This window comes from Polistes canadensis, unplaced genomic scaffold, assembly GCF_001313835.1.
Source record: "Polistes canadensis isolate GaletaPanama2010 unplaced genomic scaffold, ASM131383v1 scaffold_249, whole genome shotgun sequence".
Lineage (NCBI taxonomy): Eukaryota > Metazoa > Arthropoda > Insecta > Hymenoptera > Vespidae > Polistes > Polistes canadensis.
Window position 1 is genome coordinate 96,496 of NW_014569796.1, and position 16,620 is coordinate 113,115.

Here is a 16,620-nt window from a genome sequence, read left to right on the forward strand (position 1 = left end):
GATCATTATTTTTATCGTTAATTAATTTTAATTATCGTTGATATCATCGCGAAGGGTGATGATAAATGTCCATTTTTAAATTTGTTTACTGCTCTCTACTACCAGTGTTGTGTATAATATTGCTTTATATTTTTCCGTAGGATGAGATAATATATCGCATTTTTATTGTACAAATAAATATATAATATATAATATATAGGGACACACACACAAGTATAGTTTAAATAGTAAAGAAGATTCTTTAACAAATATTTGAATCTTATATTGTAAATATATACACGTATATAATATATATAATATATATAATATATGTATATATTTTTAAATAAAGATGCTCTTTAAAAATGTTCTATATAATCGCTTTATTATATTCGTAATATTAATTAAATATATTTGTTGTTTTTAACATTATTCAAAAGAAATAAATTGAATTTGTGCGTTTGACAAATGAAATGAAACTATTATAATTTATATTTTAAATAAAATAAAATATATATGAGGAACATTATTAAATGGCAAATGATATAAATAACATACTTTATTATATGTCTATAGAAATATATATTTTTTTCGTTTTATTCGATCAATAATCGTGTCTTTAAATTTTCTAATATTTCGGTCATTTTATTCTCTAACACGTTGCGACGTTTTATTTCTTCTTTTTTATCCTGTAACAAAAGATAATTATTTATAACTAACAGAAGAAAATAATTCAACGACAATTACGATCTATGATATTCTATGTACACTGTCTTTCGAGGGGAAGAAACACACAATGTCAATAATAATACCTTTATAATAACAATTTTAAGATTTATTTAAAACAATCTATATAATCACATTTTATACAACGTAACGTATATAATAATTATAATATGTTCAACATTAAACAAACAAAATACGAGCAATCAAAAGAAAAAGCATAAAGTTTATTACATTAATTTTTATTTTAACATATATATATATCTCATTTCTCTAGATTACAATAAAACCCATAAACGATCTAAACATTTGTTTATTAAGGTAAAATAGATTGGTGATAAATTTCGTAGTGCGCCGGTACAGATGTTGTGAAATATCCTAAATTATTAGCATTATTCTGATAAACAATTTTACGACGAGTAGGAGTAACAGTTGAACGATAGAAATTTTCTTTTAAACGATCATGATCATTAATAGGAACGATCACGTTAGTTTGTTCCGTACTATCAAAAATAAAATCAAACGGTGCCGGCCAAATTTGAACTTCTTTAGTTTCACCTTCGTGCAATTTTTTCGCAGTCAATCTTTCCGGAAGCCCAATTTTCGGAGTTAAGTCTTCCACTTTTGGTTTTTTTCTTGGTAATCTTTTTTCTTCGATGATACTTCTTGAATGATTAGCTTTCTTGATTTTTTCGGAATGAAAACGACGTGCTCTAGCTTCTTCGAGTTCGTCTGGCCCATTAACATAACGAATTGGTAAAATGTACGGCGAGTGTTTAACAAAAGCAAACTCGTCAAACGTTTTATTTTTTATCGGATTATTATTATTATTATTATTATTACGAATGTTACTACTTACCTTTTTAGATATTAATTCGTTCGAATTAATTTGTTTAGTTTTATCTACGAATAAATTAGACTCGCTATCCTCAATTCGATCATTTGTATTCGTAGTAGTTTGATCGTATCGATCATTATCGTTATTTGGATTATCCGACACATTGATATTCTCTAATTCCGATCTATCGGTAGTTTCTAAATTAAATTCTTCGTATTTATTTTCCAATGGTGTTATAGCATATTCTTCTCGAATTTGTTTGTAAGGATCTTCGTTGTTCCGTTCAATTTTTATCAACTCGTATCGTTCCTCAGACTTTTCCTCGGATTTGTTGATTGATTCTGAATTTTTATTAGAATCCTTATCGTCATTTTGTTGATTCTTATTCTTGTCGAAATAATTAGCGATTCTTTCGTCCACCAATGCACGATTATCTAAAATTTCACCGTAACTGTCGCGTAATTGTTGGGGTGGTTTCTCTTGTTCGTAATAATCACTTATAGGTAATGGTTCTTTGATATTTTCTTCTCTTTCATAATTTTTATAAGAATCATTCTCGTAATCTTTGTCATTTCCGGTATTTTGTAATCGTTGTTTTTCATTCGCAGGACCTCCTCGTGGATATCCTGGATGTTCTTCGTATCGTTCACCTGAATTTTCGGATTCCTCGTCGTTACTTTCGTGCCTTTCTTCTTTAATATTTTCTGGATGTACTTCTTCTCGATCATTATCTTCTTTTTCGCGATTTTTCGATTGTTCTTCTTGCTCGGAATGATCCTCTTCCTGATAATTATGATTTTGTTGTTTTTCTTCTTCTTCTTCCTCTTCTTCTTCTTCCTCTCCTTCCCCTTCTTCCTTTTGTGGATTTATTATTTCTTCCTGTTTAGGATGATAACTATGATTTCGTTCTCTTTCACGTTCCTTCAATCTTTCAGCATATTCTTCCTGTTGGCGTTCCAATTGAGCAATCCTTGCCTCGTGCAACTTTTTCCAATATGGTTCATCGATATAAATATTATGTTGAAATTTACTTTCCGGTCTGGCAACATCCTTCTCGCTTTGAATTTCTTTATTTTCGACGCTATAATTTTCAATATTCTCATTCTTCCTATAAACAATTTCTTGTTCCTTTTTACGTGGGACATTAATAATATTCATTTTAGGAGAATTGTTTATCATTGTTGAAGATATTGGTGGTGGAAGATTAGGTGCTATCGGTAAAGGGATTTTTACTAAAAAAGGAGTCAACAATGGTGGCCTATATTTTAAGGAATCCCTTATATCAAACGATGACATTGTACTGAATGATGCTGGAGTTGTTGATACAGGTGGTGGCATCGATGATGATAATGACGACGGTGATGGTGATGATGGTGCAGCAGATGCTGTTTGATCACCATGAAATATTCTTTCGTATTGTTGCAAATGCCCAATCACGTCGGATCTATTCCCAAAATTAACAACACCGGTAAATCTTATTGTTTCTCTTTGTCTTGGTTGTGCTGGGGTTGTCGACATTGGCATCATTTGAGATGACGAACTTTGCTGCATTGGTGGTTGCATCGGTGGTTGCATTAGTGGTTGCATCGATGGTTGCATCAGTGGTTGCATCGGTGGTTGCATCGGTGGTTGCATCGGTGGTTGCATCGGTGGTTGCATAGAAGGACTCTGATTGTTCCCAGATGCACCTGCATTATTGTCAGTTCCAATTGGATTTGGTAGCGTTGACAATTGTATCGGGGCCACGTTGTATCCAAATATTTGTGCTAATCCTGACAAAATCAAACCCAATGCACGTTTGTCTCGATACTTATCGGTGATGTTCAAATTTTCGCTGTTATTGTAAATATTTCTGATAGAAGATAATTCCGGAATGGAAAAGTTTTTGTACTCGATGCCATTTGCGTATACGAAATAAAATAAGTAGAGTATACAGTATGATAATTCGAAGAGTTTCATTGTTAATAATAAATTTATTTTCAAGTTTCACGCATCGAACAACATGGCACAATACTTTTGTTAATATTTTTAATAAATTTCGTTTTGTTCTAGAAAATAATTTCACTCGCGAATTTATCAAAATATGAGTACAAAGATTTCATGAAATACAAATTCTTTTAACGGTGATTTAAAAATATATTAATGTTTACCAGTCAACGTGATTCTTTGAACTGAGAAGGAATGGCGTATGATTAGAGAGGATAAATTTTTGCATAATATCGGAAAGAAATGTCGAGAGAGTTTCTCCTCAATTACACGCATCCACTTGTTGATTTGCGACAACTGAAGCGGCAAGTTTTACTTGTACTACGTAGAGAAAAGGAAACTCATAAGACTGACGAACTGATACTATTGATTCTGCTAAATAACATAAAATCTTATGGATCACGGTTGACTTAACAAATGAACGTTTTTTATTATTTTATTTTATTTTATTCCACGTTGAAAACTCGTTAAAATCCAATAACGCGAAACATATCCTAGAAGAATTTTTTGGTTGGTAAAAAGAAATAATAACGTTCTCCCGAATAGAAACTTTCCCCCTTTTTCGGAATCTATTTAAACTTTGATTCAATATTTTAATCCACCTCTATGTATATTTAGATATTATTTAATAACTCGTGTTTTATACAAATCAGAAATTCGTTTAGTTTCTTTTTGTTTTTTCATTCTGATCGAGTGAAAGCGCTGATGCATTATTAATTAATAAAAATAATAGAAAAAAAAAAAAGAAAAACGACAATAACGAAATTACACAAGTAAATGAACGCAAAGTATTGAAAAATTGTTTTTCCTAAATTAATTGAAAGGAATGACAACTGATGGTGGTTAGATACTTCCGTTCCGATAAGTTACATCATTTTGCATATAATAATGCAAATAAAAAAAAAAGGGGGAAGAGACGTTCATGATATTCTTGCGAAATGACTGGTGGTGGTTCATCGATTCGAAACGTACGAATTGCCTTGGTCTTTTTTACGATGATAAATGTTTGTCTGTCTTGTGAGAAAGAATTACATTGAATCGAAAGATAGAGTTTACCTTCCGATTCGACTTTCATAAGCACCGGAGCTATTTAACTTATTCCCAAGCAGGAGAAAGTTTTCGCCATTGGCACTGTGTTGTGTACCTGTGTGGATATCAGTTTCCTAATCCAGTACTACAAAACCTCCCGGAATCAAAGAAGGAAGGAACAAAAACTAGCTCTCTAATCAGACAAGACAGAAACCCCGATATCGTAGAAAAATATATCAATATCTATCTCGAGAGATTGTATTTAATTCTATTGATTTATAATACAATTTTTATCATTTAAATCTTTTTATGATGAAACAATTTGACAACAACATTTTTACACACATGATATTATTTTTGATAATAATTGATAAAAATATATTCTAATATTTTGTTTTAATTAATGATCAAGTCGCATTAACTGTACACTATCGACAAGTATGGGTTTTTGTGTCTGTAAAACAAGACACCGGTAGACACTGCGTAGACCAATTGAATTCCGCGTTCAGGTTCTCTCCTTAAATCGAATTCGTGCAATGATCAGTCTTTGATACAAGTGATTACGTAGTTAAACAATTCTCTTAGTAGGACCAGTTTTAAGAATTTAATGTATCCTGACGAACGAGTTACATGAACAACTTGGTATAAAAGAAGTGTCAACTTTCTGTGACCACGTTAGTTCAACGGTACACGTGGCTTAATATGAAGCTACTGGTAAGACATCGAAGAAGTCTTTTGTAATCAATAATCTATGGAACTAATTAAAATCTAATTGTATTTGTTTTATCAGTTGCTTCTTGGGTTGATCGTCCTGGTTTTTGGCCAGGAAACAATCGTCTCTACGAGATCAAATGAAAATAAGGAAATCGAAGAGCAACCAACAACGATACTCCAAGCGCAACCAAATAATCAAGAAGGTGAAACTAATAAAAAATTAAATAAGAGAAGTTATGGTTGGGGTCCTTGGGGATACGGCGGAGGTGGTTATGGTGGTTATGGCTGGCCTTGGTAAGAATTTTCTTCCTGCGATTAAAACAATTATTTTATGCATTTGTTCTTAAAATATATTATTTTTATTTTTAGGTATGGTGGATGGGGTGGAGGATGGTATAATGGTTGGTACCCTAGTTGGCCTTGGTGGTACGGTGGTCATGGAGGTTGGTATGGCGGTGGTCATGGTGGATGGTACAAAAAATGGTAATCTATGAAAGATCAACGGATTATCATTGGAGAAGTGTGTCTGTGTGTGTATCATCATATTCTCTAAACTAATAACACGAGTATGACAAATTTATAATAATTAGAAAATTAATTTGATCGAAGTAGAATAAAAATATAGATGTTAGGTAAATGTTAACACGTAAAGTTAGCTAGTGAACAAATTCACTATCATCCTCACACTATCATTCACACATCATCCTCTTTTATCATCTATTATTTACATTATATATTATACATAAATACAAAAATATCATTTATATGTCACATTTTAATTAAATAAATAAAATATACGAATTCATAGAAATAATCGGTATGAATATTAAAATTTTTCATTAGTTTCAACACGTACCTTTAATCGTTTCCTTAAATAAGTCGTTAGTATTTCCTCGCATACTGTTAAGTTCTTATCCATGTCCTAGAAAATATATAAAATAATGTTTTTTATTAATTTCATTCAATTAAAAATTCTGTCCTATAATATAATAATTTAATATTAACCTTTAACATATTCGTAAGCTCCTCGATCTTTCGTAATTTAGCTTGTTGCTCTTCGAAAGTTGGTTGAACATCGTAATCATGATTGGCTTCTGTAGAAAGCATAGCAGTAGGCGAGAATTTAATTATATTTCCAACACCTTTAATTAACATTCGTAGAATATATTGATGAAAAAATTTACTACATGTTTTGACAAACAGGAGTAGTTAGATACTATATATGTTGCTTAGAAACCGAAAAGCAAACAAACGTTTATCAATATTTTACACAGTTATCCGAAAAACAATATCCTTATAATATTTTTTAAATCATTTTCTAACGTTATAAGTTCATTTATAATCTAATTAAATAATTAAATATATATATAAATATATATATAGAAATAATAAATTGATTAATGAAATATAAATGCAAACGGGACGACTTTATACGCGTATGCAAACGTGTTGCTTATCATCAGGGGCACCCGGCTCAAATTTGTTTCTACGTTTCTTCGCTAGATGGTGCTCGTAAGAACTACGATAATCAATATTTATTATTACAATGTAAATTCTGTGCTTACAAAGTCTGACTTTTAATTAAATACTTTTTAATTTAAATAATTTCTAATATTCGGGTAATGTTAATATTATTTGTTTTAAACATTAATATATAAAACAAAGAAGACATTTACGTAGTTGTAACCAGACAACGAAGAGTTAAAAGCGCGCCAGATTATACTTTTAATACGTTCTAAAAAAAAACAACAAAAATGGGGCGTACTGTAATATCTGAAGTATCTCTTCGTTCTCGTTTAACATCCTTTGGTACGTCAGGATACGAAGTGGGATTAATTTTAGGACAGGTCAGATATTTATTTTTTATTATTTTGTTAACATTGTCGTAGTCGTCAATTTTATTTTATTCTAACATATGTCACACTTAAGTAGGTTATGGCAAAATATGTTTTTAAATGTTGCTGTACATTTTATATCAATTTAATATTATTGTATATTATTTTTTTAATTATATCTACTTTGTTTTTGTTTTACTGTTAATATACACAATAATTTATAAATAATATGAAAATATATTATAGAGTTTGGAAAAAGAAGATTATTTCATACACTTAGCGAGAACACCACCACCCCGTACTAAAAATGTTGTCGAAGAAACTTTGATCAGTTCTTTGGATGGTACTGATGAAAGTGATTCCAAAAAAGATTTTGAATCTATTCAAGATATACAGGAATATTGGTTAGCAGATCATGCTACTGATGTAAGTATTTGCTTCTATTTCATAATTTTATTTTTTCACCTATTAATTTTTCTTTCTTTTCTTTGATTAAAGGTTACAAGAATGTTGCCTGGGGGAATGCGCATACTTGGCATATTTCTAGCTGGGCCCGAAGATATTTTAGATGATTCTGATAATGTAGATAAGTTAACAGTAGCTCTTGTTATTATTCTCACCAATTTTTTACAGAACAGATATCTTTGTGGAGTTAATCGATATTATTATATATTAATTTACAACAGCAAAACGCAAAGGTAAAGAAACTTCTTATTTTTTAGCTCGATCTTACTCTTTTTTTATTTAATCCCTTGCGCTATAACAACATGTGAGTGCATTGAATCATAGTGCAAGGGATTTATCTTGTAACAGATACTTATACGTATGTGTTTGAATTTTAATTCTATCTACATTTCAGTTTTTCGTTCACAGATATGTCTGTAAAATGATTGATGATTTGAGAGGAGAATGTACATTGAATCCAGTTGACATCAAGTTTCGTAGTAAGAGGATTCCTTGGATCGAACTTGAAACTGCTATTAATTTAGATAGAATGTTCTGTATACCAGCGAGTAAAGAACTTAAATCGCTTAAACAACAATTGCAGGTATTGTCAATTTCAGTTATTATAATATTCATTGTTTATATATTTTAAATGAAAAAAACATATGGTATAATATTGAATTATAGGAAATATTAGAAGACGTGTCAAAAATGATAGATTCTGCACTCATTACGATAGAAGGAAAAATCAGATCATCAGAAGATGCTATTGAGACAATAATAGCAAATGAAACTGACAAAAATCAACTGCAAGTTGATTTGTACATTCCTTGTGTTAGTAATTCAATAGAAAATTTACAATTGTATAGTTAATACAATATTATATACAATTTTCATTTTTATGATTATTTTAAACAGGAGAAATCAACATCTATAGAAGCAAAAATAAAACCTTGTAGCGAATCATTATGGTTGATAGGTCAATTGGTTAGTAAAACATTCGTAACTGACAAAACAAGTATCAAAGAAGCTACTACTGCAATAAAAGAAGATATAATAAGATCATTGGCCAGTAGATTAGAAATGCACGTTGACAGTTTGATCGAAGAGGAAAATGGCTCTCCTGAAGGTTCATTTGTATTACATACAAATAATATTATTAACATATCTTCATATAATTCTTATTAAAAAAAAATCAATTACTTTTTTTAGAAAATATTACATTACATGAACCACCAAGAAGAATATTAATACACTTACATAAAAGTAGGGTAACATTATCGAGTTATTTATTTCCTGGTGAAGAACCACAAGAAGCATTAGTATCTTTGCAAGAACTGTTAGACGTAGACGTCGAGGATTTAGACATTCAAAAAGAAATAGAATGTCATGCAGGTAAATTAACTTATTACAATTAATATTATTTCGTGAATGTGTGAAGAAAATAATACGAAATTTCTTATTAATACAGAATCCATAGATAATTGTCAGTGCGGTCCTCCTATTATACCAGTAAATATAAAAAAAGTTGAGAATCATCTAAACAGTTTACACATTATTGGTTTAGGTGTTGCTATTCTTATAGGTGTTATTGCGATGGTTTTCCATCATTTATATTAATTAACTACAAAAAAAGTAAGCAATTCTTTTTTTTATATGTATATATATATACTAATGTGATAATTCTGGTATTTGAAATTTATAATATAAAAAAAATATAGTCAGAAGAAAAGTCTTTTTCTTTAAATTGTGCTATATTATAATTTTTTAAAGATACAATTAACACGATATATTCATAATATGTATATACAGAATGTCATATACATTGTAATATATACAAAAAAAACAGAATATATATATATCGTAATTATTTTTAATAGTAATTTTCTTTTCTTTTATATATATTTAAAATATACATTATTTATAACATTATATTCCTGATATATATATATATATATATATATATATATCATTAAATATTTAACTATTTATGTAAATAAAATATGTTTCGTTTAGACCATGCCAAATCAACAAATAACAAGATGCTGTTGTGTTTAATATGAAAGTAGTAGTTACTCATAAATAAGGCAGTGATAATCATATTATTTCGTTTAAATGCTTCATAAGAACACTGCATCGTTTTACATTAAATTCATTAAATGCTTTCAAATTTTTTATATTATTTTTATGCTTATACTTATTTGTATTTACAAATGTATTTTTTACACTGTACAGAATAATTCTATTGGAAAGACATCATTTGAAAGTGTTATTATTATAAAAAAGTTCAATAGTAGTAAACATTTGTGTGTGAGTCATACTTACACTTACAATAGTTTTTTTATTTTTATATATATATATATTTATATATATATGCACACCAGAAAAAGTTTAATGATCGAATATATGCTACGTGGAAATGAGAAGCGAAAATCAGAAAAATTTGTATACAAACGTGTCGATAAGAGCCGGTATTGTATAAAAAATAAAAAAAGTTGAAGTAATCAATTGTAAGTAGTAAATAGTGCCGCTTCAATGAATTTTAAAAATATCAGTTTGCCACAAAAATAATCAATAATGTATTGGTTCAATTTTAATATACGCATATAATATACATGTTATATATATATGTGTGTATGTATGCTTCATTATGATTGATTTAATATAATTTGTAAAGATGAATAAGAAAACCCATTATCCATTAAATGCTAATATTGTACCCAGGTTCTTGTGGCTATGAGAAATATAAAATTGAGCTTCTTTCTTTTTTTCTTTTTCTTTTTCTTTTTATTTTTCTTCTTTTTCTTTTCTTTTCTTTTTTCCTTCTTTTAAATATTTTCAAATCTACTAAATTGTATAAATCACAAAAAATTTGGTAATCTTTGATTGTAAAAAACAACACTTACTAAGTCATTGCACATACTAAATCATTGCACTTGCTACACATACTTTTATATCACACAAATAGGCCTAAAATTCGATATCATGTCTTTAAGTATGTATATATATGTATATATAATAACTTTCCATTGGTAAATACTCTGATATAATGTTGAAAAAAGAGAAAAATGTGTATTCTGCGTGTGTGTATGTGTGTATGTTTGTAAATTAAATTAATCATAAAAATAGATGGAATTATGATACTGCTCCTATTTTAATAAGGCCTACTTGACTTCCTTTACCAACGCTAGAATCTTCCAATGAATCTAAATCTAATGCAGATTCAATCATGGTAGTATCTTGTAACAATCTAAGCCTTGACGCAGACAACGGAGTAGTTACGGTTACTGATGGTACTGTGCTGGTATCCAACGTAGAAGAAACTGCAACGTTTGGACGCGGAGGGAGTGGAGCAATTTCATCAATATCAATTGGAGCAATATTGAGCGATGCTAATGGTACTTCGTTGGTAACTAGCTGACTTACACTATTCGTAGTACTACCTAGAAAAAGATGAGCAATACAATTTTTAAATAGTTTCTTCATATTTTACCTAAAAGAAAAAAAAAAATATATATATATATAATATACCAGGAAATAAATATCAAAGTATATACAACGAGTTATTCTGTACCTTTGCAATGTACAACTTATGTAAGCATAATCATACATTTATTTATTATGTTTTAATTCACACGACTTTGTACAATGTGTGTTGTGCATATGTAATTTTATATTGTGTGAATTTCTTTTATTATTATTATTGTTTTATTTGTAAAAATCACGCACGCGAAATGTGTATGATTCTCGGATATACAAGTACCTTTTATACAGTTAGATTTCTCCATCACCACTGTTTTCTTTCCGAATGTAAAAATAAGTGTTTCTAGTAATTTTATATTATAATAATATTATAATAATTTGTGGAGATTTGACACTTATATGATGTATATAATAATATGTGGTATATATCTATATCTCGTGCAGAAAAAAAAAAATCTGAAATATTTTATTTCTATAAATAGAGATTAAAAATTAAAAAACAAATCGATACTATTTATTTATATCTATTTCTATAAATATTTACAAAGCTAGATTTATCTATATAATAGAAATGGATATATGAAATTTGTTAATTTTTTTTTATAGGAAGAAGCCAATGTGTATATTACTAATATCTGAATTATGACAATGTTCTATAAAATTAGTTTCGCGTGATAAAAAGACAACAGATATATATGACACAGTGATTTAGTTAAGATAATTAATAATGCCAACCCATTCATTTATTAGAACATACACTTAGTTCAGATGTAAGAAAGTAAACTTACCAAATGGAATTCTCTGAGCCCTCGATAACAGGATGTAATTTGAACAAAGAAAAATGATTCATTGAATTGTTATCGAATAATTTGACAGAAGCGTTAGTAACCAGTAACAAAAAAAAAGAATATTGTGTTAAATCCTACAGAGAAAAAATATCTAATAATTATAATTGGCGAGATAAAAGCACCTTTTTCAGATTTAAAATCATTTTTAACGATAAATATAAATTTTCAGTAAAAATACAAACGATATATATTATCAAAAATACAACTTAAAAAAAAAAACAAAAACGAAAAAAGTTCACACTCTTTCCTCGTAATAAATAATCAATATATATTTAAAAAAAAGATTCTCGTATAAAAAATCAAATGCAACTGTATATAAACATATGAAAAAGAATACTTAATAATTTACAAAAAAAAAAAAAACAAAAGAAAAATTCCTTATAAATTTATATTATCTACTATATACACAGCTCTGTTTTTAATATCATAAATTGGTTTCTAACAACAAGACGATAATTCGATATACATTGCACATTGTTATTTAAATGCACTACAACTTCTTGCTTTTTTTTGTTATTTCCTTTTTTTTTTTTTTTTTTTTTTTTTAAGAAAATACTACCAGTGCCATTTGGATACTACATTATATCCAATGCTATGATTACCTTATTATTATTGCCAGCTATGCTGCAATCATATTACATATTACAAAGGCGAGGCTGAATGTTATAAAGCTGTGGAGCGACAGCTTTACCAATATTAACTAACGCATAACGATAATGCATTTATTATAATGAATGTTAAATATCATCATTATCACTCATAGAATTCATGATAAATCTTCTATTCAAAAGATTTTCCTCTGTGCTATCGTTAGGACAAAATGAATTTTCAACGTAAGATAAATTATTACTTAACGGATTTGAACCAAAACGACTGTCTACAAGCCCTAATGCTTGTATAGGAATACCAGTAGCACCTAGTATACGGGCTGGTAATATATTTTTTGCTATCGGATATTTAATACCATTATCGGTGCATCTCAGATTATTATACTTCATAGTATGATGCGCTTGAGAAATTCGTAAAGGATCTTCTGAACGACACTGAGGAAATTTTTGTAAATCAGAGTAACCGTTTTTATCATCTATTTTATATTGCAGAGTATCCTCGGAATATCTTTGCGGATATTTTTGAAGATCGATCGCGTATTTGTGATCTTGTATGCACTGATCATATATTAAATTATTATCCGAACACCTGTGATACTCTTCTCTACATCTATGTGGATACTTATGAATACCTTTTTGAAATTCTGGATTAATCCTATCATTAACATTATATTTCATATGTTTTTCTTGAGGACAATGTGACATAGGATATGATGGAACATAAATATCACTTATAAACTGATGAGAATATTTTGGAATTTCATCAGTACAACGAGAAGGATGCCGTAAAAGAGACAACTCACCATTAATAGATTCTAATCTTGGAGAGTATCGACCAGTAACAAGATTATTCATAGAATCCGTTAGTTCTGTGGGAACATTAGTCTGCAGGCCAGTTCCGTTTGACTACAAATCACAAAAATCAAAGTAAATATTTCATTTATTTTCTCGATATATTAATTAAACTTTTTAATAAACCCCGTGTTACCTGTGGTTGGACAATCTTTACTGTTCCGTACGACTTATTATTAGCTATCACATTTTCATCAGAAACTCGTTCCTGTTCTGCACGGTACTCAGGAGTAACTATTCCTCTACGATCTGTATACAAATGAATGTATACAATTATCTTACAAATGATAGTAATCAAAAGAAGTGATGAAAATTACCAATTAAACTTGGTGGTGAAGGACCGCATAAAACATAGAAACAATTTCCACAAATATTTCCGCGACTATATGGATTGAAACTTTCTTGACCTATTTTACTTGTAAAAGAACCTTTGATCTGTAAGTACGATGAAAATTAATTTACTATTTTAAGTTTTTTATTTGTATTTATATTTCAGTTAACACTCACATCTTCATTAGTTGTCTGATTACTCGTGGCTAGATACGTGTGAAAACCAGCAAGACCCAAAATACTCCAAGCGGAAAAAAAGCATATCACTCCTACAATGACACTACCAGGAGATAATTTGACAGCTTCTAAAAATGGTCTGTCGTCTCTTGTAACTGAATACGATAAAAACACAGACAATTGTTATAAAATATTTTTGATAAGCCATTATTGTTTTTCATTTCATTTGTTTTTTCAGCATTTAAAAATACTCACGCATTATTAAATGTGTAACAGCGCAGGCAAATATAAAAACACATAAGAATGCTAAAGATACTATAAAAGCATAAAAATATCTATAATTTCTTCTACCAACACAATTGCCAACCCACGGACAATGGTGATCAAATCTTTCTGGAATAATTTAAAATAAAATATATATAGACTTTAATGGATTATATATATATAATATACATACATATTAACCAAATTATTGAAATATTAAGGATAGGTGTAAAAGAAAAAAAAAGAAAAAAGAAAGATGCTAAGTATATACTAAAATTTCTTAACCTACCTACACAATTATCGCATAAGCTACAGTGCGAGGCTCTTGGTGGTCTAAATATCTTACAAGTAAAACAATATTTTAACTTTACGGGCTGTCCTCGTACCAATACTTCTTTTGTTCTTGGAGGTGGTCTATATGTTTTAGAGTTACCATTATTTGGTACTTCTGTATCAGCACATGCAACAGACATAAATAAGTAAATACTTAACAAAATATTCACAAGCTGTACATTATTGTAAATAATAATAATTTATAAAAAAAATATATATAAGTATCTATAACTACGTTAACTGATTGAGTTTGAATAGTGCTATTTTGCTGCTTAGGACTCGAACAGTTAATATTTATATTTAGGATGTACAAAGCTATTATGCAAATATTCAGAATAATTCTGATTATTTTGACAAAATAGAAACTTTATGAAATATATATTCACGTATGTTCATACTCATACCAATCTGTTTTTCTATGTAAGCAGCCTCATCAGGTGTTGCTCTTGGAATAACACCAGGATCACTAAAGCTCGTTCGAAACAACGCAGACATTACAAATACGAATAATAATCCACCTATTACCGGGATTGCAGGTGTTATATGTACAGCCAAAAATGGACAACTGTAAAATATCAATAGAGATATTTAAAGAAAATAAAACTAAATGACAACGACTAAAAGATATAGTATCATTTTCAATAAACAACGTGCTGATCCACGGATCATAGATATTTTTGTTAAAAGGAATCCAAATATTCATCGCAATGCAAAACACATCGAATAGAAGAAAAAAAAAAAAGAAGAAGTAGAAAAGAAAAACTTACTCAAAGGCAAAAAACAATCCACTGGTACCAGCAACCAAACACACCGTAACATAGAAGACTCCTGTTTGGGGTGCCGTCATTACCCTGCCATCACAACAAAATCTATTCCTACCAGGAAACAATTCCCATTTTCTAGTCACGTGAGGCATATTGATGGACGATAACTTTCACTCTAAATATCCTTAATATATACAAGCAAATACAGTAGAGATCTTTGTAAAAAGTTTATCACGCACATTGAGTCTTCATAATAATATAAAATATTAGTAAATGCACAACCATAGTTCATCTTGGTTCCTGATAATTATAGGTACTCTTGTCATTCAACGTTCGTCCCAACAAAACTGTAATAATGATATAAATTAAAATTATTATAAATTTTTATAAATACATATATATATATATATATATATATATATATCCGAAGATTTAAAATATTATTAACAAAATAAGAAACTGTCAAAAGAAAATACTGATCGATGTTTATCGTAAGTCGACGTAAACAGAGTTGACAAATATTTATTATTCGAACTTACGAGATGTATTTGACATTTAATCAGTCGGGTTACTCCGAAGGTAAATCATGTTAGAATCAAAAATCTCCTGTCATCAGTCAACTTAACCTAATTGCATCGTTCACTAAATGCACACGTATTTGAAGCACGTTAGGATCCATGACATTATCAAGAAAAATGACACGCGAAACTTTGTGCTTAGAGATCTTGTATACGTTTCAAGTTGATTTATTTTTTTTCTTAACGAACAATAAAATAATCTCTAAATAGGACAACGTCACAATATTCTGTAAAAAGAATAAGGAAGTTCGAAGAACACTTGTTATATGGATGAGATCACGCTCGAGGTACAATCCGTCGAGGAAGAATTAATGATCTATATTCGCAAAGTGGGTCGACTCACGACATGTCACGCGCAAAATCGGTACGTATGTGAGCTCGTAAATGATATATAGAATTAATTATTGAAATAAATGAACCTTTATCATAATGACATTATAATATTAAACTTGATAGGGCACGAATGATAAGCTGACAAACTTGCAATTTTGTATTTACGAAGCAAACAGATCCTTTCGTCATGATGTTTAATCAAATGTACACTGGCGCGCTCTGCAGGGGCACCAAAAAGCGCCACGTGATATTTTCGCGAATCACGTGACTTGGCGGGCCGCACAGGGTAATCTCGAATTCGAATATAATCGAATAAAAAAAGATCGAGACGCAATAATTCGAGAATTGTTTTCTTTTTTTTTCAAATACGCATCGTGATCTATCTTGATCTTTAAATATCACGTGTCATATATTTCAATGAACTCTAATTGAATTTAAAATCTGGAAGTACATAAAAAAAACAATTGAGATCTACTAGAAAATCTATATATATATATATGCA

General features: G+C 29.2%; 3 protein-coding genes and 1 long non-coding RNA gene across 6 annotated transcripts; 2 read left to right on the forward strand and 2 right to left on the reverse strand.

Annotated features, from left to right (window-relative positions):
- Positions 1-811: 811 nt before the first annotated feature.
- Positions 812-6,593, reverse strand: LOC106790624 (myb-like protein X). Of its 2 annotated transcripts, XM_014755671.1 has the most exons (4): positions 6,275-6,593; positions 6,126-6,191; positions 1,562-3,312; positions 1,224-1,434 (listed from the first exon to the last, which is right to left on the reverse strand). In XM_014755671.1, the coding sequence occupies exons 2-4, from the start codon at positions 6,166-6,168 to the stop codon at positions 1,312-1,314; spliced, it is 1,917 nt and encodes a 638-aa protein (XP_014611157.1). In that variant the 5' UTR covers positions 6,169-6,191; positions 6,275-6,593; the 3' UTR covers positions 1,224-1,311. The 2 variants fall into 2 exon arrangements, with proteins under 2 accessions (XP_014611155.1, XP_014611157.1); XM_014755669.1 differs by having other exon boundaries at positions 812-3,312.
- Positions 6,594-6,774: 181 nt separating this feature from the next.
- On the forward strand, positions 6,775-9,292 carry LOC106790585 (protein odr-4 homolog). Its single transcript, XM_014755595.1, has 8 exons — positions 6,775-7,116; positions 7,351-7,530; positions 7,603-7,802; positions 7,978-8,152; positions 8,236-8,382; positions 8,467-8,677; positions 8,761-8,943; positions 9,020-9,292. The coding sequence occupies exons 1-8, from the start codon at positions 7,024-7,026 to the stop codon at positions 9,166-9,168; spliced, it is 1,338 nt and encodes a 445-aa protein (XP_014611081.1). The 5' UTR covers positions 6,775-7,023; the 3' UTR covers positions 9,169-9,292.
- A 249-nt stretch (positions 9,293-9,541) lies between these two features.
- LOC106790588 (palmitoyltransferase ZDHHC9) lies at positions 9,542-16,451 on the reverse strand. Of its 2 annotated transcripts, none has more exons than XM_014755602.1 (10): positions 15,747-16,451; positions 15,211-15,554; positions 14,848-15,008; positions 14,400-14,558; positions 14,102-14,239; positions 13,847-14,001; positions 13,657-13,774; positions 13,476-13,588; positions 12,637-13,393; positions 9,542-10,991 (listed from the first exon to the last, which is right to left on the reverse strand). In XM_014755602.1, the coding sequence occupies exons 2-10, from the start codon at positions 15,357-15,359 to the stop codon at positions 10,684-10,686; spliced, it is 2,058 nt and encodes a 685-aa protein (XP_014611088.1). In that variant the 5' UTR covers positions 15,360-15,554; positions 15,747-16,451; the 3' UTR covers positions 9,542-10,683. The 2 variants fall into 2 exon arrangements, with proteins under 2 accessions (XP_014611088.1, XP_014611087.1); XM_014755601.1 differs by having other exon boundaries at positions 10,155-10,991; positions 13,291-13,393; positions 15,747-16,367.
- Positions 11,036-14,175, forward strand: LOC106790590. The gene is made up of 5 exons (XR_001382091.1): positions 11,036-11,142; positions 13,180-13,414; positions 13,538-13,776; positions 13,836-13,983; positions 14,085-14,175. It is a non-coding gene; the product is annotated as an uncharacterized LOC106790590 (long non-coding RNA).
- Positions 16,452-16,620: the final 169 nt, after the last annotated feature.